The 26,644-nt window shown below is 41.2% G+C and overlaps 1 protein-coding gene across 4 annotated transcripts in view; it reads left to right on the top strand.

Annotated features, from left to right (window-relative positions):
- Window positions 1-26,644, top strand: part of LOC134357453 (E3 ubiquitin-protein ligase RNF38) — a 131,553-nt gene that overhangs the window by 59,269 nt on the left and 45,640 nt on the right. For all 4 annotated transcript variants that reach the window (XM_063069048.1, XM_063069049.1, XM_063069051.1 and 1 more), the window contains 2 exons: window positions 11,626-11,819; window positions 14,478-14,691. In XM_063069048.1, the coding sequence (XP_062925118.1) occupies window positions 11,626-11,819; window positions 14,478-14,691 (408 nt within the window). The remainder of the gene's footprint in view (window positions 1-11,625; window positions 11,820-14,477; window positions 14,692-26,644) is intronic.

Raw genomic sequence — 26,644 nt, 5'->3', positions numbered from 1 at the left:
GAAGATACAGTGTCTTTAGCCCATCTAGTCTGTGCTGAACTACGTATTCTGCTTAGTTCCATCGACCTGCACCTGAATGATAGCTCTCCATACTCTTCCCATCCATGTACTTATCCAAATTTCGCTTAAATGCTGAAATCAAACCCACATCACTATTTCTGCTGGCAACTTCTTCTACACTCACCACCCTCTGAATGAAAGAGTTCTCCCTCGCATTCCAGTTTAATATTTCATCTTTCACTCTTAAACTAGACCTCAAGTTTGAGCCTTTCAATGGAAAAAGCCTTTACCTTATCTATATCCCTCATAATTTTGTATATATTATCTCCCCTCATTTTCTTATGCTCCGGGGAATAACATCCTAACCTATTCAACCTTTCCCTATACAGTACTGTGCAGAAGTCTTAGGCGCATGTAAAAAAAAGAATTCTGTAAAGCAAAATACTTTCAAAAATAATAAAATGAAACGTTTCTAAATATCAACAAGATTACTATAAAGAGCAGTAAACAGTTTAAAAAAAAAACCCTACAACAAATCAATATTTGGTGTGACCACCCTTTGCCTTTAAAACTGCACCAATTCTCTTACTCGCACTGTCGTGCAGTTAAGAAAATTGGTTGGTAGTTTGTTCCAAGCACCGTGGAGAACTTGCTACAGTTCTTCTGCAGACTTTGGCTGTCTCACTTGCTTCTGCCTCTCCAAGTAATCCCAGACAGCCTCAATGACGTTGAGATCAGGGCTCTGTGGAGACCCTACTATATGTTGCAGAATTCCTTGTTCTTTATGACCTTGGCCATGAGTTTGGAGTCATTTGTCTTGCTGCACGATGAAGTTAGGGCAAGTCAGACTCCTCCCTGATGGTACTGCGTGATAGATGAGAATCTGTTTGTACTTAGCACTGAGGATTCCATTAATTCTAACCAAATGACCAACTCCATTTGTAGAAATGCAGCCCCAAACCTGCATGGCCCTACTGTTATATGCAAACACTCACCTATGTAGCACTCTCCAAAATGGCCTCATGTTTAAGCTAAAAAAGCCAGATATTGACTCGTTAGTCCAGAGCACTTCCTGCCATTGTTCAGTACCCCAGTCAGTGTGCTTTTGTGCATAGGCGAGTTTCTTGGTTTTGTTTCCACTTTGGAGGAATGGTCTTTTGGCAGCAACTCTTCTACAAACGCCACTTCCAACAAGACTTCTCCAGATTGTAGAAGGGTGTTCTTGGGTTCCAGTGGTTTCTGTGAGTTCAGAGCTGATAGCAGTGCTGAACATCTTCCGATTTAGAAGGGATGTCAGTTTAACGCATCTCTTGTCTACTACACTCAGTTTCCATAGCTGACTACTGCTTTTCTGGTCTTCACCCTTGCCTGTTTCTTTCTGCTTCTTCAGAAGACCTTGGACAGCACATCTTTAAACTCCTGTCCACTGTGAAATTTCTGCTTGGGAGAGACCTTGCTGATGCAGGATGACTACTTTGTGTCCTGTTGCTATGCTCACTCTTGCCATGGTGTAAGAATGATGATTTGAAGGTTAAATGGATGCATCTGCCACACTCACCTTTTAACTTTGTTACCCTTAGCCCAGTTTGTTTCCTTCTACACCCATTTCTGTTTCAGTTAATCAGTTTAGTTCATTCAACTCATTATGCAATTGATTATTAGCACCAGTTTGTTATCTTTGTTTAATCATGCACTGGGCTATGTACCTACAAAGTATTTGTTTTCAGTTGAAAAGTGCTTAATGTTACTTTCTTCTCTAACATTTAATTTTTTGGAAGATGGATGTTTGGAAAACTAAATTTTGCACTTTTCTACTGACACTTTTGCAGAAGGCAAAAAAATTGAAAACAAAATTTATATAAAAATTCTAGGGTGCCTAGGACTTTTGCACAGTATTGTAACTGCTCAATTTCTGGCAACATACTTGTAAATTTTCTCTGTACTCTTTTCAATCTTATTGATATATTTCCTGGAGTTAGGTGACCGGAACTACATACAATACTCCTAATTGGGCTTAACCAATATCTTCTAACATAGCATTGAGTACAGCAGTTGGATGTTCTGAAGGCTGATGTGCCAAAAACTGAACCCTATTTACCTGTGAAGCCACTTTCAAGGAATTGTTGATCTGTATTCCCAGATCCCTCTGTTTTACCATACTCCTTAATGCCCTGTGCAAATTCACTGTGCAAATCCTACCGTGGTTTGTCCTCCCGAAGTACAACACCTCGCATTTGTCTGCATTAAATTCCATCTGCCATTTTACAGTCCATTTTTCCAGCTGGTCCAGATCTTACTGCGTTTTGATTGTTTTCCTCACTCCCAACTACACCTCCAATCTTGACATCATCTGCAGATTTGCTGATTGAGTTTGCCACACTACTATCCAAATCATTGATGTAGATGACATATAACAACAGACCCAGCACTGATCCCTGTGGTGTGGCATGTCAGTAGTCGCAGGCCTCCAGTTAGGGAGGCAATCATCTACCACTCTCTCATTAAGCCAATGTCAAATCCAATTTGCCTCATCCTTGAATACCAAGCAAGCTTGACCAACTTCTCATGCAGGAATTTGACAAAGGCCTTCCTAAAGTCCATGACACAAGGTTCACAATTTCTTTCCTGCACTCTTATCTTGTCATGGCTGTTGATCTGGCCTCTTACAGTGATGTTATGAGTACACTTGAAGATCAATTTGCACTGAAGTTTTAGGTATGGAGAGGAGCACACTGAGCATCCAACCCATGTACTGTAAAATAATCTTTTACACAGGAGATCTATGGTTTTATATTGATCAGTATTGCAGAGTAGTAGCTGAAATTTGCTTGTTACTCCTTGTGTGCCAAGTTTATTGATGTTAATATAGACTCTGTTACAGTATTTAGTCACCCCCCCCCCATGCTGTGGGAGTGAAAACAAATCATCACATTTGCCACAACAGAAAATTTGCTGGGTATCCCTTGTATAGTTATTAATGTTCAGGCACGTGGGGCTTGTCAGCTATGAGCAGCAGTCCGCCTAGGAGAAGGAAAACTCTGATTTTAAACCTCCACTGCCTTGTGGCCATATCCATCCATCGGGAGTAAACCATGAGGGAAAAAGTCCGGAGCCAGGGCCCCTAAGGCAGTTTGATGTTGTTTACAACTTCACGCTAGCAATCTCTACAACGACACTGGTGCCAAGCTGTATCGGCGCTTGCCCTTCCCTTGGACTACATCAGTGACGTGGAGAGGGGGAATCTGCTACATGGGCAACAGCCGGTTCTTCAAATTTTCCCACCCAGGCTTGCATTCTGGAGAGGACAAAGTCCACTAGGGGCACAAACCCTATGATCCCCTGGGATCGATGGCTGCCTACTAGTTATTAATATCGGCTGAGGAAAATCCTCATTTTTGTGGTTATTCGTGGTTAAATACTCCACTGTTGCAAGCTGTTCATATTTCTGACATACCTCATTACCACCTTGTGTGTTGGTAAGGCTAATTTCATAAGCATTTCAGTTGGCAGAATAGATTTCAAGATAGGTGCAAAAAAGTATAGAAATAACAAATGAAGGCTGTGTAGATAGAGGATTGCAAACCCTGTAACTTTGATCATTCAGTGGATCATGACAATTAGCTGTAAACCAGTATTTGACTGTCCAGAAAGCATATAATCAAATTGAAATTTTAAAAGCTGAGTAACAACATTATAAAGAGCTCACTACTGTATTTGAAAACTAATTTTAACATCCTGAGTAATTTATATGCTAAGTTCTTCAGTTACAAATTTTCAGTTGAAATTATACCTACATTTTCCTTTGGCAAAGAACTTCCATTATTCGTGGCTCAATTATGTTGCAAAACTGAATTAAAACATTCCTAGTAGTTATCAGCATTTCAGATTTTACCTTTATCAATAAGAATTCACTCAGTAATTTGATTTTTGTCAGAGTGCTGAGGGAGTAGCAGTTTCTCATCTTTTCTCTGAATTGTTGTAAGTTTGTTCTCAATGCAATGATCATCTACTACAATTCCTAGTCATCAGAATACTATGAAATCTTGGTCAAAGATCTGTGTGCAGTAGCAGATTCATTTGTGGAAACTGGTTCCACATCATTGGCATTGTTGTCATCTTTAAAGTTAATAGTAAGTACCAAATTATAGAAGATTCTGATAACTTCATATTTGATCTCAACCCTTACTATTTAAAAATATAGTTGATTTTTTTGCCCATGCTCTTTTCAGGACCCTTTTCCATGTCGTGATTACTGTATTGAGACAAAACAGTAATGCTAAGTGTTCCTTTTGGTTCAACTGTCAACGTTCATCAATTATTTGTGGTATATTTTATGTATTGCACTATACTGCTGCTCCAAAACAACAAATTTCATGCCATATGTCAGTGTTAATATTCTGATTCTAATTAGTTTATTTTTGTTCCTCAGTGGTGGTGTGAAATTTTGATATCAGAAGTTTTGCATAGAACTTTTAATATAGGAAAATATTTCAAGGTGTGTACATGAAGAAGTGACATAGTATTTGTGGAGATGGGACTGTGGCTTGATGTAGAACTAGGTGGCAGTATGAGTTGTGAGCAGAATGCAGAGATTTCAGTAGAACATAGGGTAACTGGTCAGAGTCATGGCAGGTAGATTACAATGGCTGTTTATCTGCTTCGATAGAAAATAGGGTTGGAGAGTATTTTTAAATAGAGATTGAAAAGTCAGGCAGTCCTTCAGTACATGAAAGTGCACGAAATAGGATTGTTCATCAGGGAGTGGAGAAGGCTAGCAAAATGATTTTAAATGTGTCAACTTGGTCGAATTGTGTTGATCCCTGATAAGGCAAGCTATTTGGATGTGAATGTAGCAGGTGCACTTAGTAAGTTCACACAAGTTGCTGCTGTTGACAGTGATTGGGTAGTTTCAGGCTAAAGGATATTGATCATTTGGTAGGTGGGTAAGGACTAATTCATAGTCATAGTCATACTTTATTGATCCCGGGGGAAATTGGTTTTTGTTACAGTTGCACCATAATAATAAATAGTAATAGAACCATAAATAGTTAAATAGTAGTATGTAAATTAAGCCAGTAAATTATGAAATAAGTCCAAGACCAGCCTATTGACTCAGGGAGTCTGACCCTCCAAGGGAGGAGTTGTAAAGTTTGATGGCCACAGGCAGGAAATGACTTCCTATGATGCTCTGTGCTGCATCTCGGTGGAATGAGTCTCTGGCTGAATGTACTCCTGTGCCCAACCAGTACATTATGTAGTGGATGGGAGACATTGACCAAGATGGCATGCAACTTAGACAGCATCCTCTTTTCAGACACCACCGTGAGAGAGTCCAGTTCCATCCCCACAACATCACTGGCCTTACGGATGAGTTTGTTGATTCTGTTGGTGTCTGCTACCTTCAGCCTGCTGCAGCACACAATAGCAAACATGATAGCACTGGCCACCACAGACTCGTAAAACATCCTCAGTATCGTCCAACAGATGTTAAAGGACCTCAGTCTCCTCAGGAAATTGAGGTAGGACATCGACAATGAAAAGTAGGACCTTAGTCTGTCTCGGTGTAAGAGTCCAAATTTTCTTGAAGGTGGCAACGCAGATCGATAATGGGTGAAGAAGGCATGGAGGCTTCATTAGCTGGTTTGTAAGACTGGGCAGGTTGTGGCATGACTTGCACTGGAGGCAGTGCCAAGGAGATCAACATATTGCAGCCTGAGATGAAGCATTTCGTCAGTGAGGAGAGATTGGTAAGGCTGGGACTGTTTTCTTTGGAGTGGATGTGGCTGAGTAGGGCCCAACTGATGGGCACAGATAGATTAGATAGAAGTTTTTCCTTGTGGCACTGAGGTGTCTAAAACTAGAGGGTATAGGTTTAAGAAAGAGGGGAATAGAGGAAGATTTTTTTTTACCTGGAAGACACTGCTAGAGTGGGTGGTCAAGGCAGGCTCTCACAGTATGTCATAGTGGTACAGCTGGTTCAGCTACAGATTCACAGCGCCAGAGGCCCACTCAGGTTCTATCCTGACCTTGGGTGTTGTATATGTAGAGTTTGCACATTTTCTGTGTGACTACATGGGTTTCCTTTGGGTGCTTTGGTTTCTTCCCATGTTCCAAAGATGTGAGGATTGGTGGTTAGTTAGCAACTAAAAATTCGTTTGTTGTGTAGGAGAGTGGTGAAATCCGGGGGAATCTCTGAGAATGAGGAGAATTGTAGAAAAATAGGATTATTGTAGGATTCGTGTATGTAGTTGGTTGACAAGTCAGGGTGTGGCCTGAGACCAGTTGAGACCTGCCTCTATCGTTCAGTAGCTCAGGCATCTAATGTGATGAAGTGTTTTTAAGAAGTTAATGATGAAGCATCAACTCCTGTCTGAGAAGTTCTACTCAGTGCCTACTTTCTCGCAAGTTTGTAAAGATTTGGCATGTCATCTAAAACTTTGACAAAATTCTATGGAATACCAATGCCCTTGAATGGAAAAACCTACGAAAAGTAATGGATACAGCCCAGTTCATCATGGGCAAAACCTTTCCCACAATTGTGTGCATTCACACACAGTGCTGTCACAGGAAAGCAGCATCACCAACAAGCACCGTAATCCAAATCCAGGTAATGCACCTTATTTCACTGCTGCTATCAGGAAGAAGGTACAGGAGTGCTAGGACCCACACCACCAGGTTCAGGAATAGTTATTACCACTTAAGCATCAGGCTCTTGAAGTAGAGAAGATAACTTCACTTGCACCCCCCCCCCCAACCTCCATCACTTATCTGCTTCTACGGGGTCATTTTCAAGTACTTGCAGCTCATTTTCTTATTTATTATTATTAATTTGGTTTTCTCATTTCACGTTTGCACAGTTTGTCCTTTGCACATTGATTGTTGTCGGTCCTATTGGGGGAGGTCTTTCATTGATTTTTTTTAATATATAGTATTACTAGTGTTTACTGTGAATGCCTGCAAGAAAATGAATATCAGGGTTGTATATAGTGACACTTACGTACTTTGATAATAAATTTACTTAGAACTTTTGAACTTTGAATTCAGTAGATCAGAGAGTCTGTTTTTCTGTGTATTTCCCTAGAATTCTATAAAAGCAATGAAGTAGCACCTAGAAGACCACTTGAATAACAAGATTACAAACAAAATTCTGGAAATTGCTATTAATGTAAATAGGAACTTGTTGGTTGGCTGAGAAATGGTGAGGGGAAGGACCTGTTTCAGTGGTCTGTGACTCCATGACTATATCTGGAATATTGAATAGGGGTGTGGCTTCCCTACTCAGCAGTGGTAATGAGAGGATAGAATGAAGAGAAAGCAGGTTGATTTCTGGGCTGGCAGGTTGTAATATAAAGTGAAGTGATGCAATCAACACCACTATTCTTGAGTTTGGAAGAATGAGAGTTGATCTTTTAATTACAAAATTCATAAGGGGTTGGCAATTAGATGTGGCACTAACATTGCCTATGACTAAGAAGTCTGGATCCAGGAGTCATGTTCAAAATAAAGGATTGGTGATTCAGGACACCAATGAAAAGGAATGTTTTCGACAAGAGTCTTAAATCTTCGGAATTCACTTCCCAAGAAGGCATTGAAGGCTCAATTACTGCGTATGTTTACAATATACTTAAGTAGTAGTTCTGTATTGGTTTAGATATAATTAGATGCTCGTTTGATTTACAGTTCATCTAGCCAATCTCCAAACTAGATGTGGTTTTGGTGAGAGGCACAGCGTCTGGCCTAAACAGTTTTAACAGCTTGGTTAAGCAAGACTGAGAACTATCACAAGGGTATTGATGGTAAGAACTTAAACATTGTTGGGCAATTTCAGGTAATTTTGGATTTTGCCAATAATGAAGTGCTGTTTATATTATATGACAAAATCCGTATAACAACAAAATTTCAACATATGCCAGTGATACTACAACTGATTCTGATTCATTGTGCATATGGTTTGTGAACAAAAAGATGTGCCTATTATTTTATAACTCACTTCTTTGGAAATGTTCATTGATCCACCGATAGTATACTGTACTAGGAGTAATGTGTGAGGTTACATCATTTCTTTGAACTCTAGCTAGGTGAATTGGAATTGATTTACTATTGTCATGTGTACCAAAGTACAGTGAAAAGCTCATCTTGCATATGAACAGTTTCTGCTTCAGTGCACTGTGCAATGATTGGATCTGTATGAACAGTATGCAAGACGAGCTTTCCATTGCATCTCTTTACATGTAACAATAATAAACCAATACCAATATCTTCTGCCAGATGGGAGAGGAGGAAAAAGAGAATGCAAGGGTCTTTGATTATTTTGGCTGCTTTACTGCGATAGTGAAAAGTACGGACAGTCCAAGGAGAGGAGACTAGTTTCTATGACATGCTGAGCTGAGGTCACAACTTCTGCAGTTTTTTTTTGTGTGGTCATGAGCCGTTTCCATACCAAGCCATGATGCATCCCGATAGAATCCTTTCTATAGTACATCGATAAAAATTGGTAAGGGTTGACGGGGATATGCCAAACTTCCTTGGCCTCCTGAGAAAATAAAGGCATTAGTAAGTTTTTTTTGGCAGTGGCATCTATGTGGTTGGACTAGGAAAGGGTGTTGTTAATCTTTACTCCTAGGAACATGGTGCTCTCAGCCCTCTTGTTCTTAGTGCCATTGATGTAGACGTCGTATGTGCAGCACCCCATTCCACCCCTTTGCATGAAGTCAATAGCCAGCTCTTCTGTTCTGCGACGTTGAGGGAAAGGTTGTTGCATCACACCATGTTGCTAAGCGCTCACCTTCCTGTACTTGTACTCTTGATATCTTTGTGCCTGTACTTATATTGGTCAAAATTAAATGTATTACAATACTATATGCTACAATGAAGTGCTACCATATAGTATTGGTACAGTGGCATGCAAAAGTTTGGGCACTCCTGGTCAAAATTTCTGTGACTGTGAATAGCTAAGCAAGTAAAAGAACTGATTTCCAAAAGGCGCAAAGTTAAAGATGACACATTTCTTTAATATTTTAAGCAAGAAAACTTTTATTTCCATCTTTTACAGTTTCAAAATAACAAAAAAGGGAAAGGGCCTGAAGCAAAAGTTTGAGCACCCTGCAAGGCAGTACTTAGGTGATATCCCCTTTGGCAAGTATCACAGCTTGTAAACACTTTTTGTAGCTAGCTAAGAGTCTTTCAATTCTTGTTTGGGGGATTTTCGCCCTTTCTTCCTTGCAAAAGGCGTCTAGTTCTGTGAGATTCTTGGGCCGTCCTGCATGAGGTCTAGCCACAGATTTTCGATGATGTTTAGGTCAGGGGACCGTGAGGGCCATGGCAAAACCTTCAGCTTGCGCTTCTTGAGGTAGTCAGTTACACCTCTTGAGGTAGTCAGTTGTGCATTATCCTGTTGTAGAAGCCATCCTCTTTTCATCTTCAGCTTTTTTACAGACCATGTGATGTTTTCTTCCAGAATTTGCTGGTATTTATTGAAATGTTCCCCGTGCCACTGGCTGCAACACAAGCCCAAAGCATGATCGATCCACCCCCATGTTCTATTTTAACTTCATCAGTCCACAGGACTTGTTTCTAAAATGCATCAGTCTTGTTTAGATGTTCCTTTGAACCTTTTGAATAGAACTTTTTGACCGCAATGAGCAAAGGTATGTTTGGAGGAAAAAAAGGTGCAGAATTTTATGGAAAAAAAACCCCTCTCCAACTGTTAAGCACGGGGTTGGGGTTGGGGGTGGATCAATCATGCTTTGGGCTTGTGTTGCAGTCCGTGGCTCAGGGAACATTTACTGGTAGAGGGAAGAATGAATTCAATCAAATACCTGCAAATTCTGGAAGCAAAGATCACACTGTCTGTAAAAAAAAAAGCCGAAGATGAAAAGAGGATGGCTTCTACAACAGGATAATGATCCTAAACACACCTCAAAAATCCACAACTGACTACCTCAAGAGGCGCAAGCTGAAGGTTTTGCCATGGCCCTTACAGTCCCCCGACCTAAACATCATCGAAAATCTGTGGATAGACCTCAAAAGAGCAGTGCGTGCAAGACGGCCCAATAATCTCAGAGAACTAGAAGCCTTTTGCAAGGAAGAATGGGCGAAAATCCCCCAAACAAGAATTGAAGGACTCTTAGCTGCCTACAAAAAGCGTTTACAAGCTGTGATACTTGCCAAAGAGGGTGTTACTAAGTACTGCCATGCCAGGTGCCCAAACTATTGCTTCGTGCCCTTTTCCTTTTTTGTTATTTTGAAACTGTAAAAGATGGAAATAAAGAAGTTTTCTTGCTTAAAATATTAAAGGAATGTGTCATCTTCAACTTTATGCCTTTTGGAAATCAGTTTATCTTTTACTCGCTTAGCTATTCACAGCAACAAAAATTTTGACCAGGGGTGCCCAAACTTTTGCATGCCACTGTATGTGCTGCAAGGCTTCATGTGCCACCTAGGCACTAAGGGTTCAGACGTATGTGCTGCATTGTGCATTCATTAGTCCCACTGCCAAGAACAAATTAGCTTTATTGCACTCTTGATTAGCTGAAGATCATCATGCAATTTGAAGAGCCTCCTGATTAGCTAGTAGATATTTTTAACGTGTGTAATTGAATGTGTTGTAGTTTATTTTTTGGTATTTGTACTTGTAGCCTGTTTACGTACAACTAGCCAAATTTCAGGAATACGAATAGCTCACAGAAAAAATGTGGATACCAGGAATCTGAAAGAAAGTAGACAATGCTTGAATACTGAATGTGCGGCAGCAGTGTCAAGGAGGATGCAAACCCAGAATTTCAAGTGTTATATGTGTTATGAATGTCAGTGCAATTGTCAAGTGTGAATGCCTTTTGCACCTTGCTTATATACTTCGGAAAGAAAAATTGGCTAAAGAAACTACTGGATGTTCATCAATGACATCAGGCAGCATGCAGCACACAAAGACTGACATCTCTAAAACGATGCCTTCTTTCACTCAAATAGCAATCTTGATGAAAGGCTGCTGCATTAAAGGGACAGCATGCGTAGGCCACTTCTGGTGGGGGAGTGGGCATGCCATCAATCAATCAGATTTCCGTTGAAAGCAGCTATTGGGGAAAATGCTGCCATTTAAAACTGCAGAACCTTAAATAGGCATCAAGGAGAAAACGCTTCAAAAGGGAAATGACAAAAATGGTACCTTGTTTGATACCAAGTTAGGAGAAAAAATGCTTGAGGACAGGTAGCAGTCACTTGGCAGTTGACTTCCTTCAGACCAGTACATTACGTGGGGATCACACTGGCAATGTTTGTAGTAAATCAGACTGATAGTTAATTTTGTTAACTGAAGCAGTGTACTGCTGAGAGGGTGCATTCAGTACACCATAACAGGAATGCTGAGCCCTCTTTTGGTGTAGTATTTTCATGAATCACTGACATTCCTTCATGAGAATTTATAACCTTGTATCATCTTAATTCAACTCTGGTTTTGAGCAGGACCCTAGTGTCAGAGTTTCTTATCTAATAGCTATCCTGCTTCTTCCTGTTTCTTAAATATTGCCAACATTTTTAAAAATATATACTTTACTACTGTATTTGAATGTTACATTGCATTTCTAATGAATAAAAAATAATTGTTCTTTTTTCCCTTGTGGATGATAGAGTGAAGAAAGCCCAAGTCCCAAACGTCAGCGCCTCTCTCATTCGTTCTTTGAATACGCGCCAGTATCTCCTGCCCCATCGCCACCAATGCGACCATGGGAGATGACTTCAAATAGGCGACCTCCCTCAGCTCGACCAAATCAACATCACTTCTCAGGGGAAAGATGCAATACACCTTCACGTAGTAGGAGGAGGTAAATTGCTGCAATTCATATAGTTATGGTGGTATCTGCATTTTCAATATTTTGATCGATTTTGTTTAAATCTTACTGTCTCAAATAAAAAGTGTCACGGTACACTCTTAATAATGGACTTATTTTCATTTTCATGTAATCCATCACCCAGCTCTTTTGCCATATCCCCATTGCGACCCATCATCTAGCCTTGCAAACACAGAACCCCTTTATGTTCCCAGGTTTTGTCCCCACTGAGGACCTTTACAAGTTTGTGCTGTTATTGGATTAGTGGACAGATTGAAAAGCAGAATATGTTTATTTAAATATGACAAGAAGCTTCATAAATTAATTTATAAAGGCTAGCCCACAAAAGTGAAAAACCTAATATGTAGGGAAACAGAAAGTAGAAGTACTTGGGTAAACAAATTCACATCAGTGAATATGGGACCTAGTTAGACATAGCAGCTACGACTGGCATGAAGCTGAACAGCTAGATATGAATTCTTCCTGGCCCCTCAGTTCTGTCAGCTGCAGAATGCTCCAGGTCTTAGTAGTGAGTCCATGTGTGGAGTGAGAGCACTGGCGTGTCTGAATCTGATCTCCTGTGCCATCTGTACTTCTGTTCAGTTCTGAGCACACTGTGAGTGACAAATGGGTGGTCCATGCCAGCTGTCCATGTAATTCAGCCATCACCAGTGAAAAATTATGCTCCTCTACATTTCAGTAGTTGTGCTTGTTTTTGTTTTCAACTTCAAGCAGGATGCCAGTTTTAGACACTGAAAGAAATTTACTTGACAGGGTTTTAATGTAACAGTTCCAAGCAACCAACAGTGGAATATAGCTATATTTGGTGTGCACTGCCAATTAAATCTTTAAATCCTGTTTTTACTTGTCTGTCATTTAACAATGCAACTTGGTACATAGACCTCCATTTCTCATGCTGGCAAGTACATGAATGGAAGCAAAAAGAAAATATGACTGCTGAATGTTTTAGTCATGGCAAAGAAGCATACAGTGGCATGCAAAAGTTTGGGCACCCCAGTCAAAATTTCTGTTACTGTGAATAGCTAAGCAATTAAAAGATGAACTGATTTCCAAAAGGCATTTTAACTTCATCAGTCCACAGGACTTATTTCCAAAATGTATCAGGCTTTTTTTAGATGTTCCTTTGAACATTTTGAATAGAACTTTTTGGCCGCAATGAGCAAAGGTATGTTTGGAGAAAAAAGGGTGCAGAATTTCATGAAAAGAACCCCTCTCCAACTGTTAAGCACGGGGGTGGATCGATTCATGCTTTGGGCTTGTGTTGTAGCCAGTGGCACAGGGAACATTTACTGATAGAGGGAAGAATGAGTTCAATTAATTACCAGCAGATTCTGGAAGCAATCATCACACCGTTTGTAAAAAAAAAAGCTGAGATGAAAAGAGGATGACTTCTATAGCAGGATAATGATCCTAAACACACCTCAAGATCTACAATGGACTACCTCAAGAGGCGCAAGCTGAAGGTTTTGCCATGGCCCTTACAGTCCCCGACCTAAACATCATCAAGAGTCTGTGGATAGACCTCAAGAGCAGTACATGCAAGACGGCCCAAGAATCTCACAGAACTAGAAGCCTTTTGCAAGGAAGAATGGGCGAAAATCCCCCAAACAAGAATTGAAAGACTCTTAGCTGGCTACAAAAAGCATTTACAAGCTGTGATACTGCCAAAGGGGGTACTGCAATGCAAGGTGCCCAAACTTTTGCTTCGGGCCCTTTTCCTTTTTTGTTATTTTGAAACTGTAAAAGATGGAAATAAAAAAGTTTTCTTGCTTAAAATATTAAAGAAATGATTTATCTTTAACTTTATGCCTTTTGGAAATCAATTCATCTTTTACTCGCTTAGCTATTCACAGTAACAGAAATTTTGACCAGGGGTGCCCGAACTTCTGTATGCCATTGCATATCTTGGTTAATATGATAGTGAATGGCAGGGTAGAAGGACAGATTCTGGATTCTGTTAACAGTGGTTATTGTATTTTTGGTATCATAAAGCTGAGAGCTTCATTGTTGTTTCAATTTCTATGAAAATATTAAGCAGGGGTATTCAACACTTTTTGCTCTGTTTTAGTATTGGTGCAGATAAAGTCTTCCGGAAGTGCTGCAAAAAATGAATATTTTAAATATTTTAGGTGACGTTGTGAGTTACATTGTGGTTTTCAATCAATGTTAGAAGTGTTGAATTGGTTAAAAATACATATAGTACCCTGATTTAGAGAAACAAAAATAACATCTTCAAGTAAACAGGGTATAAAAATTGTGATTTTTGTTCACCATAGCTGAGAAAAGTTGTTTCTTTATATAAAAAGGTGAACACTTCCTTTGGTCATATCAAAATTTCTAAAATTAGGCAAAACTAGTATCAACCACATGTATGTATTTACTGATTTGTTTCAAAACTTTTTATTCTGACAAATCTTGAGAGCAATATACAAATATGCTGTGTAAGAGTCTTCTCATTTTGGTTTGTAAAATATCCATTAAATTACATTATTAATCTGTAACAAATTTCAGATAATGGAATATATGAAATCTGTGATTTTTAAATTGGGCCAAGAAATGAAGCTGATACGCAAAGATAAATATTAATCAATCTCACTACACTGTAATTTTTTTGATTTTTGCCTTGCATAGTCCTCCAGTTAGACGCCAACGAGGGAGACGAGAAAGACTAACTAGAAATAGTTCTCTGAGCCAAGATGAAAACTACCACCATCATCCTTATGGACAACAGCCAACTGTGGAGGAACCCAGGGCATTTCATCCTCCAAACGTATCTCCACGCATGCTTCACCCTGCCGCACACCCTCCACAGCAGAATGCTGTGGTGGTTGATATCCATGAGCAGGTAATTGAATAGGTTTGGATGCACCAATTGCCGGTATTATTTTGTGGTTATGAATGATAAGATCTAAAAACCTAGTGAATTAGCTGTGCTTTGTCTTAATTTTTCTAAAGTAGTCATGTAAAATGTAGCTAGAATTTGTATTTTTTACAAAAATGCTTGTTCCTATTCAAAATTCAAGTGCATAGACTGGAAATCATAAATTGGTCCTCAACTTTAAAATATCAAGACTACCTGGTCACTTTTCCAGTAGTTTCCTTGCATTCAAACTCTCAAGACATTTTTATTTTGCCAGCACTTCATTCCTCCTCTTCCTCAAAACCACATGTATTTGTTAAGTTACAAATATACCTGGACATTATTTGCTATAATCCTGCAGTGATTTTTATTCATATGGAGCCAAAGACAGGTCAACATTTTAATTAAAAGTTCATAGCTGAACTTAATCCTGTTCCTTTATACTGTTACGTACCCCGTAACTGGGTTGCCAAACCAGCAGAAATGGATCACTCAGTTGGAGTCTGGATTACTAGAACTAAGAAAGTTTTATTAAAGAAACAAGCCACACAGTACTCTAATCAAAAGGATAATGAATGCAACAGTTCAGCAATGATAAACATACATGTACACAGAATTAAGGTAACAGGATCAATCAAGCTCTATCGTTGTCTAGGGGTAAATGACCAGTTTCAAAGTGACGCAAAGTTCAGTTCAATTTAGTTCAGTTCAGTTCGCAGTAATTGCTGCTGTGGGAGATGGACAGTGGGGGGAAGGAGAGAGAGAGCAAAACAAATGAATATTCAAAACGGCTTCCACACAGACCTTCGCAGTCAGCTTTCGGGCGAGTTCTTTGTGGTGCCATCTGAGGTCACCGACCGTGACCCCGCCGTTTCCAGATACGATAGTTTCTCTGCGGTGAACCTAGCACCCAGGCAAGGGTGGACACACACCAGGTTCCCGCCGATCGTGCCTTTCCACCCTGAGCGTCTATGGCTTGATCCCGCGACCAGCTGTCCAAAAACTTCCCACCGACTTGTGAGAGACGCACCGCTTCCAGGGTCTCGTTACCTCGGGGTGTCGTGTGTGTGTGTGTGTTGCCTTAGCGAACCTGTCCCTTTTTATCCCCCTGCTGGGGTATCGCCTGTCCATCACTTCAAACAGTTCAGGGTTCAAAGGGTGAGCCGATCTTGACAGCTCTCCTTCTGTTACTCTCTCCCGTCCCTTCATTAACATCTCCAAATGCTGCTCCATTGTTTTCCTTATCTCTCTCTCTCTCCTGAAGACAGGTGGCAGACCAACTGCTGATCCCACTGGTGCTAGCACAGGACAGCTACATCTTAATCTATGTGTATTCTCGTCACAATACACTCAAGAAGTAATTGCTGTATAGTATCAACCAAGATTCACCAAGCCAGTACTTTTCCTTTGTGAGTCACATACTGTGAAGTCATTTGCGTAGTTTGTGTCTGCTTTGACAAAGTGTAGCTGACACACACACTTGGGGTGTGCAGTGCTTTTTGGCATGCTGTCTTTCAGATATGGCATATAGTATTAGCCTTGTTGCTGTCTGTGGTAAATTTAAAGGACCAAGTGGCAGAATTTCATAGAAGGAAACTTCTCCCCCGTCTCCTGGCTAATATTTCTCAATCAAAATCAGAGAATATAAATAATCATTAAACTCAGGTGGAGTAGATATAATCATTACTCAATTATTATTTGTAGGTGTTTGTTGCCCTCAAATCTATTAAAGGACCAAGTACATAGTTACCCAGTTTTTGACAGCATAAAGAAGTGGATAACAAGTGGGAAGGAAATGGTCTGCAAAAAATTTGATGAATGACATTGCATGGGGAAATGATGGGGCTATCCACATTGTTTAGGAGAATAGAAAAGCCAAATGTTGTTAAGTGGGGAGAAACTACAGAACACCGCTGTTCAGATTAATCTGGTACAGTAGTGATACTGTGGCTATGTTATAAGATTAATAAATTTGCTAGTAATGTCTAAAAAATAAGTAATTCTTGGTGACCTTGTGCACGGAGCACAGAATTAGCATACAGGCATAGTGCATGATTAGGGAGGTGAAATATTAGCCTAGCTACAACTGTACTGGGCATTGTTGAAACCACACCTGCAATATGCTGTATGATTTCTTCTTTTTTGGGGTAGGAACATATCTGCACTGAAAAAGGTTCAGTAAGATCTCTAAAGTGAAAGAGTTGTGTTATGATACATGGTTGAATTGGCTGGGACTGTATTCATTGAAGCCTCGACTAATGTATGTTGTTTTAATTTAAGGAGTTGCCCTTTAATAAGGTTAATGAGGCAAAATTTCAAAGGTTTCAAAAGATACATTTCTCTGACATTAACTGTACACAATATACATCCTGAAATGCTTTTTCTTTGCAACCATCCATGAAAACAGAGGAGTTCCCCAAAGAATGAATGACAGTTAAATGTTAGAACCCCAAAGTTCCCTCCTCCTCCGCTCCAGTTTTTTGGTTTTCTTTTCCCTCCTTCCCCCACCCTGGCAAAAAAAGCATCGGCACCCGTCACTGAGCACTCAAGCATGCAGCAAAAGCAACAGCAAAGACACAAACTTGCAGTATTCCAAAGACTACATGTTCACCAGGTATTCGACTACCGCAGGTATTCGTTTTTTCTCCCTCTCCCTCTCCCTCTCCCTCTCCCTCTCCCTCTCCCTCTCCCTCTCCCTCTCCCTCTCCCTCTCCCTCTCCCTCTCCCTCTCCCTCTCCCTCTCCCTCTCCCTCTCCCTCTCCCTCTCCCTCTCCCTCTCCCTCTCCCTCTCCCTCTCCCTCTCCCTCTCCCTCTCCCTCTCCCTCTCCCTCTCCCTCTCCCTCTCCCTCTCCCTCTCCCTCTCCCTCTCCCTCTCCCTCTCCCTCTCCCTCTCCCTCTCCCTCTCCCTCTCCCTCTCCCTCTCCCTCTCCCTCCCCTCTCCCTCTCCCTCTCCCTCTCCCTCTCTCCCCTCTCCCTCTCCCTCTCCCTCTCCCTCTCCCTCTCCCTCTCCCTCTCCCTCTCCCTCTCCCTCAATAAGGGAGAAAGATATTTCCGTTTTCACAGCGAGAGGGGAGACAATAAACTGGTTTATGATGTTAAAAGTCCGTCGCTTTCACAGCCGAAGATGTTCCTGCTCCCACGACGCACAGATCTGTCGGGACACTGATTGTTGATCTGCCCATCTCCAGGGCCCCCGAGATCCTAGGCGTCCAAAAGCGAGCCGAACTCTTAGGCTGCACCCTTGGCATGTTGGATAATGGCCAGTCATGACACCCCGAGAGCGGGTCCCATTCCCGCAAAGAACTGAAGTCAGCGTGTAACTCCAGGTCAGGGTCTTCAAAAGAACCCTGAAAGGGAAAAATAGAGATATTAAAGATGGAAATAGCTGCTTCCAAAGATACAAGCAAAGGAGTCGCCGTTTAGCGCCATCTTGATTAAGCTCCGCCTTCTCCACTCATTTTTTAAAATTCTCTACCTCAGAGTTATGAAGGCTGGAATAGTTTTGGATTAACTGAGTGAGGATAATTAAGTTGGAACGTGCAGCTGAAGCAAAGTTTAGGTCTGCTTTGTCCGTCAGATGGTGGAACAGGCCTACTCCTCTACCTCGTGTATCCTGAGGTAACCAGAGAGCGTAAATTTTACAAAAAAAATCAGAGGAAGTGGCTGGAAGAGCTTTTATGGAGCAGCTTCGTAGGATGGTCAGAAACAATTTTGAAAACTAATTCTATAATCTTTAATTATTTAAATGAATGAGAAATTTATGGAAGGAACTTGGTTCCTAAGATCCTTTTGTTTATCAATACTGTTAAGGATCTTGTCCTTAACAGCATACTTTTTCTTTACATTTGACCAACCAAGGTGCAACACCTCACACTTGGCTGGGTTAAATTCTATATGCCATTTCTCCACCAATATCTGCAACTGATCTATATACTGCTGTATTCTTTGCCAGATTCTTTTGAAAAAGCTTTCATTTAATACATCTTAAATTCATGAAGTTATGGAACCTCGTATAATAATAATAAATAGTTTATTCATCCCAAGTGGGAAATTATTTCGTTGCAGTAGCAACATTTAAAAACACAATAATAATAAAGTGCAGATTAATAATATACACAATAATTTAGCAATGTACAATAATTACAAAATGATAAAACGGAGCATATTGTACTATGATGTGTGTTCTCCTGTTGCAGAGATGAACTGTTGTATCTGCTTATTGCATTTAGTAGGAAGGCTCTTCTGTAACGGTCTTGTGACAGTGGAGCTGAATGAGTCTATTCGAAAGTCTATTCGCTGCTTATTCAGTAGGTCACGGAGAGCATATGCCTGATTGTCCATAATGGATAACAGTTTGTTTTGTGACCTCCTCTTCACCACAAACTCAAAGGAGTCCGATTGTAACCAAGGACAGATATAGCCTTTTTGATGAGTTTATTAAGTCTTATTGCATCACTAGCACCGATGCTACTCCCCTAACATACAGCCGCAAAGAAGACTGCATTCGCTATGACAGGCTGATAAAAGATCTCCAACATCCTGCTGCACACATTGAAGGATCTCAGCTTCCTTAGAAAATAAAGAAAATATATAGCAGAATAAGAATTTTAATTCATATTTACTCCAAATATTCTCATATACTTAAAGCATGTTTGCACTGATTTTTTTTATTGAAACATGGTGCTTAAATAATATGCCTAACTATGATCAACCTAATCAATTTCTGATAAGTTGTGAAAATGACAGAAGTTCTTTACCGCTCTAGTGCCGCTGGGTCCTACTGCTCGTCTTATTCCTCCACTACCCTCTTTCCTCCCCTCGACTCCCAACCTTCCCCCTACCCCTCATCGCCCCCATTCCTCTGATCCCTCATCCTCTCCTAGCCCCGCTCTCCCTGAATATCCCAACCCCCCTCTCCCTCCTGAGACCTCCCATTCTTCGCCCTCCTCTGACCCCAGCCCCAACCCTTGCCGTGTCTTCGCCATCCCCTCTGACCTTTCCCTCTCTGAGGCAGAACGTTCTGTCCTTAGCAAGGGCCTCACTTTTGTCCCCCTCCGTCCACACCTCAGTGAGTTCTGTGCCCGCCATGACACTGAACTCTTCTGTTTCCGAGCCTACTTCTTTGGCAAGGATTCCCCTCCCCCCACTGATGACCCCCTTCTCCCATCTTCAACCCTCCTCTTCCTCCTGGACATGCCGCCCGGGCCTTCTACCTGCACTCGATCTTTTCATCTCCAACTGTCGCCAAGACATCAACCGTCTCAACTTCACCACTCCTCTCTCCTGTTCCAACCTCACTCCCTCTGAATGCACTGCCCTCCACTATCTCCATACTAATTCCAACCTCCCCATCAAACCCGCAGACAGAGGTGGTGCTGTAGTAGTCTGGCGGACAGACCTCTACCTCACTGAGGCCAAACGGCAGCTCTCTGACACCTCCTCTTACTTACCCCTGGAACAGGACCCCACCAAAAAACATCAAATCATTGTCTCCCGCACCATCACCGCCCTTATCAACTCCGGAGATCTTCCATCCTCAGCCACTAAACTCATAATTCCTACACCCCATACTACTCGGTTTTACCTCCTCCCCAAAATCCACAAACCTGACTGTCCCGGTAGACCCATAGTTTCTGCCTGTTCCTGCCCCACCGAACTTGTATCTGCCTACCTGGACTCCATTTTGTCACCCATAGTTCAGTTCCTTCCCACCTATATTAGGGATACATCCCATGCCCTCCACCTCTTCAATAACTTCCAGCTCCCCGGTCCCGACTGCTTCATTTTCACTATGGATGTCTAATCCTTATACACCTCCATTCCCCATCAAGAAGGCCTCAAAGCCCTCCACTACTTTCTGGACAATAGACCTCACCAGTTCCCACCACCACTACCCTCCTTCAGTTGGCAGAACTGGTACTTACACTTAATAACTTCTCTTTTAGCTCTTCCCACTTTCTTCAGACCAAGGGTGTAGCTATGGGCACTCGCATGGGCCCCAGCTATGCCTGCCTCTTCGTTGGTTAAGTGGAACAGTCTGTGCTCCAAACCTATTCTGGTACTGCTCCCCAACTTTTCCTTTGCTACAATGCCGACTACATTGGTGCTGCTTCCTGCACTTATGCTGAGCTCATCAATTTCATTGACTTTACTTCAAACTTCCACCAGGCCCTCAAATTCACTTGGTCTGTCTCGGACACTTCTCTCCCCTTTCTCAATCTCTCAGTCTCCATTTCTGGAGGCAGACTGTCCACTGACATCTTCTACAAGCCCACTGACTCTCATAACTACCTCGACTATACCTCTTCCCACCCCGCCACATGCAAAAATGCCATTCCCTATTCCCAGTTCTTCCGTCTCTGCCGCATCTGCTCCCAGGATGAGGCTTTCTGTTCCAGGACATCTCAAATGTCCTCTTTCTTTAAGGATCATAGTTTCCTTTCTGCCATTATCAATGATGCCCTCACCCGCATCTCCTCCATTTCCCGCACTTCGGCCCTCACCCCATCCTCCCGCAACCACAACAGGGCCAGAGTTCCCCTTGTCCTCACCTACCACCCCGCCGTCCTCCGAATCCAGCACATTATCCTCCGCAGCTTCTGCCACCTTCAACAGGATCCCATCACTGAGCACATCTTTCCCTCTCCACCCCTCTTTGTTTTCCGCAGGGATCGTTCCCTCCGCGACTCCCTGGTCCACACATCCCTCCCCACGGATCTCCCACCTGGCACTTACCCCTGTAAGTGTAAATGCTACACCTGTCCCTACACCTCCTCTCTTGCCACCATTCAGGGCCCCAAACAGTCCTTCCAGGTGAGGCAACACTTCACTTGTGAGTCTGTTGGGGTCATCTATTGCATCCGGTGCTCCTGGTGCGGCCTCCTCTACATCAGTGAAACCCGATGCAGATTGGGGGACTGCTTCGTCGAGCACCTCTGCTACATCCGCCACAGCAGACAGGATCTTCTGGTTGCCACCCACTTCAACTCTGCTTCACATTCCCATTTGGATATGTCCATACATGGCCTCCTCTACTGCCATGATGAGGCTAAACTCAGGTTGGAGGAGCAACACCTCATATACCGTCTAGGTAGTCTCCAGCCCCTTGGTATGAACATAGAATTCTCCAACTTCCGATAATTCCTTCCCCCTCCCTTTCTCTATCCCTATTTCACTCTGCCCCCTCCCCCAGCTGCCTATCACCTCCCTCATGGTTCCGCCTCCTTCTACTATCCATTGCGCTTTCCCCTCTTCACCTTTCTTGCATATCCTCTCCCTGCTTCCCCTGCCCCACCCCTTTATCTTTCCCCTTACTGTTTTTTTTCACCTGGAACCTACCAGCCTTCTCCTTCCCATCCTCCCCCCACCTTCTTTATAGGGCCTCTGCCCCTTCCCTCTACAGTCCTGACGAAGGGTTCCGGCCCGAAACGTCGACTCATTGTTTCCACGGATACTGCCCAACCTGCTGAGTTCCTCCAACATGTTGAGTGTTGCTTTGACCCCAGCATCTGCAGAGTATTTTGTGTTTTCTTTAGTCACTATGTTTTTTTTAATAGAGGGAATTCCAGATATATTTATGAAAACACTTTGTAGAAAATAGCCACTTTATTTTTTGAAAGAAGTGCTTCAAAAATGGCCAACAGAATAGAAACTTTTGCCTTTATTTCAGCATTAATAGGCTCACTCAACTAATATTTGAATAAGCCTTCTAACAAAATGACTAGAAGTTTCTTTTTGGCCTACTTGGTGCAATGCATAGATATTCCTTCATTTCTCTTCTCAATAGGTAATTTTTTTTAAAATTCTCTGCCTCCAAGGATTGTGGTTGTCACATTATTAGATATATTTAAAGTTGTGATAGATAAATGTTTGAAACATCAAAGAATTGAAGATTATTGGGAGCAGGTACGAAAGAGGAGTTGAGGCCAGCATTGATCTTGCGTTGCACCGTTATAAAACTGGTTATACTGCATCTGGAGTATGGTTACGTTGTGTTGTTTAGAGCAGTGGAGGCTGAGGGGAAATTTGATACAGGTTTATAAGACTGAGAGATGTAGATAGACAACTAGCATCTTTTTCCTAGGGTTAAAATGTCTGAATACCAGAAGACATGCGTTAAAGGTAAGAGAGTGCAAGTTCAAAAGAGATGTGCTGGGCAAGTTTATTTTTACAGAGTGGCAGGTGTCTGAAATGTGCTGTACAGGGGATAAACCCAAATACAAAAGAGGTATTCAAGAGGCTCTTAAATAGGCACATAAATGTGCAGGAAACGGAAGAATATGGATGTTGTCTTAGAAGAAGGGATTAGTTTAGTTGAGCATTTGATTTCTAATGTAATTAGTTTGACACAACATTGTGAGCCAAGGCCCTCTTATACCGTACTGTTCTGTGTAGACCATCCATGATCATATTGCATAGCAGGGCAGGATTGAGGGACATGGTGGCTTTTGTGTTGTTAGACAGCCTTAATCCTGTCTTGGACTAGATTTCTGAATCTTGCATTCAAGAACTGAAAATTAACAGTTCAAAATAAATTAATTTTAGAAAATAAAATTAAAGCACTTGCATACTTAAATACTTTTAAACAATTAGAAATATTACAGCAAAAATAATTGTAAGAAATGTAAATACTATTTGCCTTTCTTCCTCCCAGGAGCTTTTCACTGCAATTAATTAACTGAACCTGACACAGTTTCATTAAACTTCCCCATCATAACTTTTGGGAAATTGGCTCAAGTCACATTCCATTGCTGGATTTCATGAGAAATCCAAATTTCGAATGTAGTTGGTGAGTTGCCACTGGAGTTCAATGCATCTAGTAATGTAGGTAGTTTTGCACTTGTTAATGTTTGCTGGTAAATTCTTGCTGATTAAATTGAATGCATGAAGTAGGTTTTTGGTTCATGATTTGCTCCTGCACTTGAAAGAAACCTGTGAGGTTTTCAAGCTAAATGTTGCGTGTATTGCAGAGTGGAGTTGTTACTGAATTGAATTGTTTGTTATTACAGAAAGTAACAGCACATTGAGGACCAATCTTATAAGCTTGAATTTCCACTAGAGTTTTTAAAATTGACCATGTATACTGTAAAAGCTCTCTTTAATAAAAAAAAATCAAAGCAGTGTTATAGGAAACGGTTGTTTATATCATCTGTAGGATCTGGACAAAAAAAAGGCATTTGATTTGAGCTTGGGAATGACAGTATCTTTCAAAACTGACACTGAACTGTGGGAAATGTAATCTGTTGATGCTTTCTTGGAAATGTATATATATTTTTCTGAATGTGATAGCTTTACTGATCTAAAATTGGATGCATTTGTTCTGAAAGTTTTGAAATCCAAGATCGTTGGAAATTAGAAGAGCTGAGCAAATGAGATTTGTCTGTGGAAATAGTTATTCAATAGATTGTGTAGAATAGATTCCAGGTGTTTGTAAGTGATATTTTGCAGAAATGCTGTGCACATGATGCTACATATATCATTATGGAACAAATTCGGTACCAAGTACACTGAGTAACATATGGGCAGGGAAAGACTGATTCACTTCTGAAGGCTGGTCATGCAACTCCCTCGTATAAAACTTGGTGTTCTTCCTACTATTTTGCCAAATGCTTTGATGGACTCTTTGTAGAGTCCATTGATATAATACCAACTTAATGTGCTTCCTCAGCAATTATATCAAGGCTAATCTAGTTTAAGGGAAATTTCACATTTATTTTGAAATGAATGGAATTTTTATCTGAAGACAAGTTTCAGTTAATATATATTTTTAATTAATTAATTAGATTTAAATTGTATCAGTTATTTTTAACTATATTCTCATTTAACAAGTTTGTTTAATTCAAAAAAATATTTTTCTGATCTAACATTTTAATATCTTTTAGTATTGAATGATTTTAATGAGCAAAATTGGTACGGACTTTCAAAATGGAAGTTGTGCTAACTGTTAAATCTGGGATCTTGATACAACAGACTGACAAAACATTCATTTAATGCTGGCATATTGAACAAGAGAAGATTTTGGAGATTAAGTTGTCCCTTTAAGTAAATGGGGGTAGGGAAGAGGAGTATGCAGATCCTACATGACTCCCACAAGCTGGTAGAAATCTTCAGCCACAGATGCATTACTAATGTGTGCCTATGAAGGTACTTACTGGATATTTCAGTCATTTATAGGCAATGAAATGATGTAAGATACATTTGGTGCGTAGCAAATTTCCATTACCAACAATGTAATACTGATCAATTATTTGGCTTTTGTAATCTGGATTTGTGGGGGATTGGATTTGAATTTTGAGAAGGAAGTGATAATTTCCATGCTGCTCTTCACAGTTACCTTATTACACCTATTATGTTCATCAGAGGGGGTCTAGTCTTAAAATTTAATTTGAAGGTTACTGTGGACTTTGTGTGTGTATATATAGTGTACACACACACACACGCACTGAGAGAGTACTGTGCAAAAGTCTTAGGCACATGTAAAAAAAATTCTGCAAAGTGAAGATGTTTTATTCCAAGCATCTTGGAGAATTAGCCACAGTTCTGCAGACTTTGGCTGTCTCTCTTGCTTCTGTTTCTCTAGGTAATCCCAAACAGCCTCGATGAAGTTGAGATCAGGGCTCTGTGGAGGCCATACCATCTGTTGTAGAACTCCTTGTTCTTTTCACTGATTATAGTTCTTCACGACTTTGGCCATGTGTTTGGGGTCTTTGTCCTGCTACAGAGTGAAATTGAGACCAATCAGACCAGACACCTTCCTCATGGTATTGCATGATGGATGAGAATCTGCTTGTACTACATAGAATTGAGGATTCCAACTCCATTTGTAGAAATACAGCCCCAAACCTGCGAGGGACCTCCACTGTCCTTCACTGTTGGTTGCAGACACTCATTCATGTAGCGCTCTCCAGCACTTCTATGGACAAACTGCCTCCTGTTTGAGCCAAAAATGTCAAATTTTGACGTGTCAGTCCAAAGCACTTGCTGCCATTGTTCAGCACCCCAGTAGTTGTGTTTTTGTGTATAGACGAGTCTCTTGGCTTTGTTTCCACTTTGGAGGGGGTGTGTGCATCAGGGGGTCTTTTCCATAAAGACCAATTCTGACAAGACTTCTCTGGACTTTAGGGGGGTATACTTGGGTTCTAGTGGTTTCTGTCAGTTCAGAGCTGATAGCAATGCTGGACTTCTTCAGATTTAGAAGGGACATCAGTTTGATGTCTCTCTCATCTGCTGCACTCATTTCTGTGGTTGACCACTGCTTTTCTGACCCTCAATCTTGCCCATTTCTTAGTGCTCCTTCAGAAGAGTTTGGACAGCTCACCTTGTAACTCATGTCTGCCCTGAAATCTCTGCTTGGGAGAGACCTTGCTGATGTAAGATGAGCACCTTGTTGCTACCATCTACCCACACTCTACCCCCCCACCCCCCCCCATGCACGCACCTCCTCTCACACACACGTCGACTTTACTCTTTTCCTAGATGCTCACTGGCCTGCTGAGTTCCTCCAGCTTTTTGTGTGTGTTTTTGAGGTGGAGGAATAGGCCACTTTGCAAGTGCGGCTGCTCCATTATTTAATAAAATAGTGACTATCTGATTGTAACCTCGAATCTAGATTCTCCTCCAACTGGCAGAAACCTTTCACCCTCTTGCTTATCAAGAATTTATTGACATCTGCCTTAAAATTCTCTTTTTCATAAAGAATTCCAAGACTCTGCCCTCTAGGATTTGCCCCAAATGGATCTTCCATTCTTTTTGGAGACCTATAGTTCTAGATATCCATGAGAATATAGAATACTGAAGAATGCTGCACAGAAACAGGCCCACTAGTCCTCAATATTGAGCTGAACTAATTAAATTGCAAGAAGACATGATAGTGGCTGTATTTCATTAGGAGTTTGAAGAGATTTGTGTTTTTTTTAAACTAAAACAGTCAAACTTCTAT

This window comes from Mobula hypostoma, chromosome 16 (genome assembly GCF_963921235.1).
Source record: "Mobula hypostoma chromosome 16, sMobHyp1.1, whole genome shotgun sequence".
NCBI classification, from domain to species: domain Eukaryota; kingdom Metazoa; phylum Chordata; class Chondrichthyes; order Myliobatiformes; family Myliobatidae; genus Mobula; species Mobula hypostoma.
Note: the sequence above shows the minus strand (reverse complement) of the source record. Positions and strands in the feature narration are given on the sequence as shown.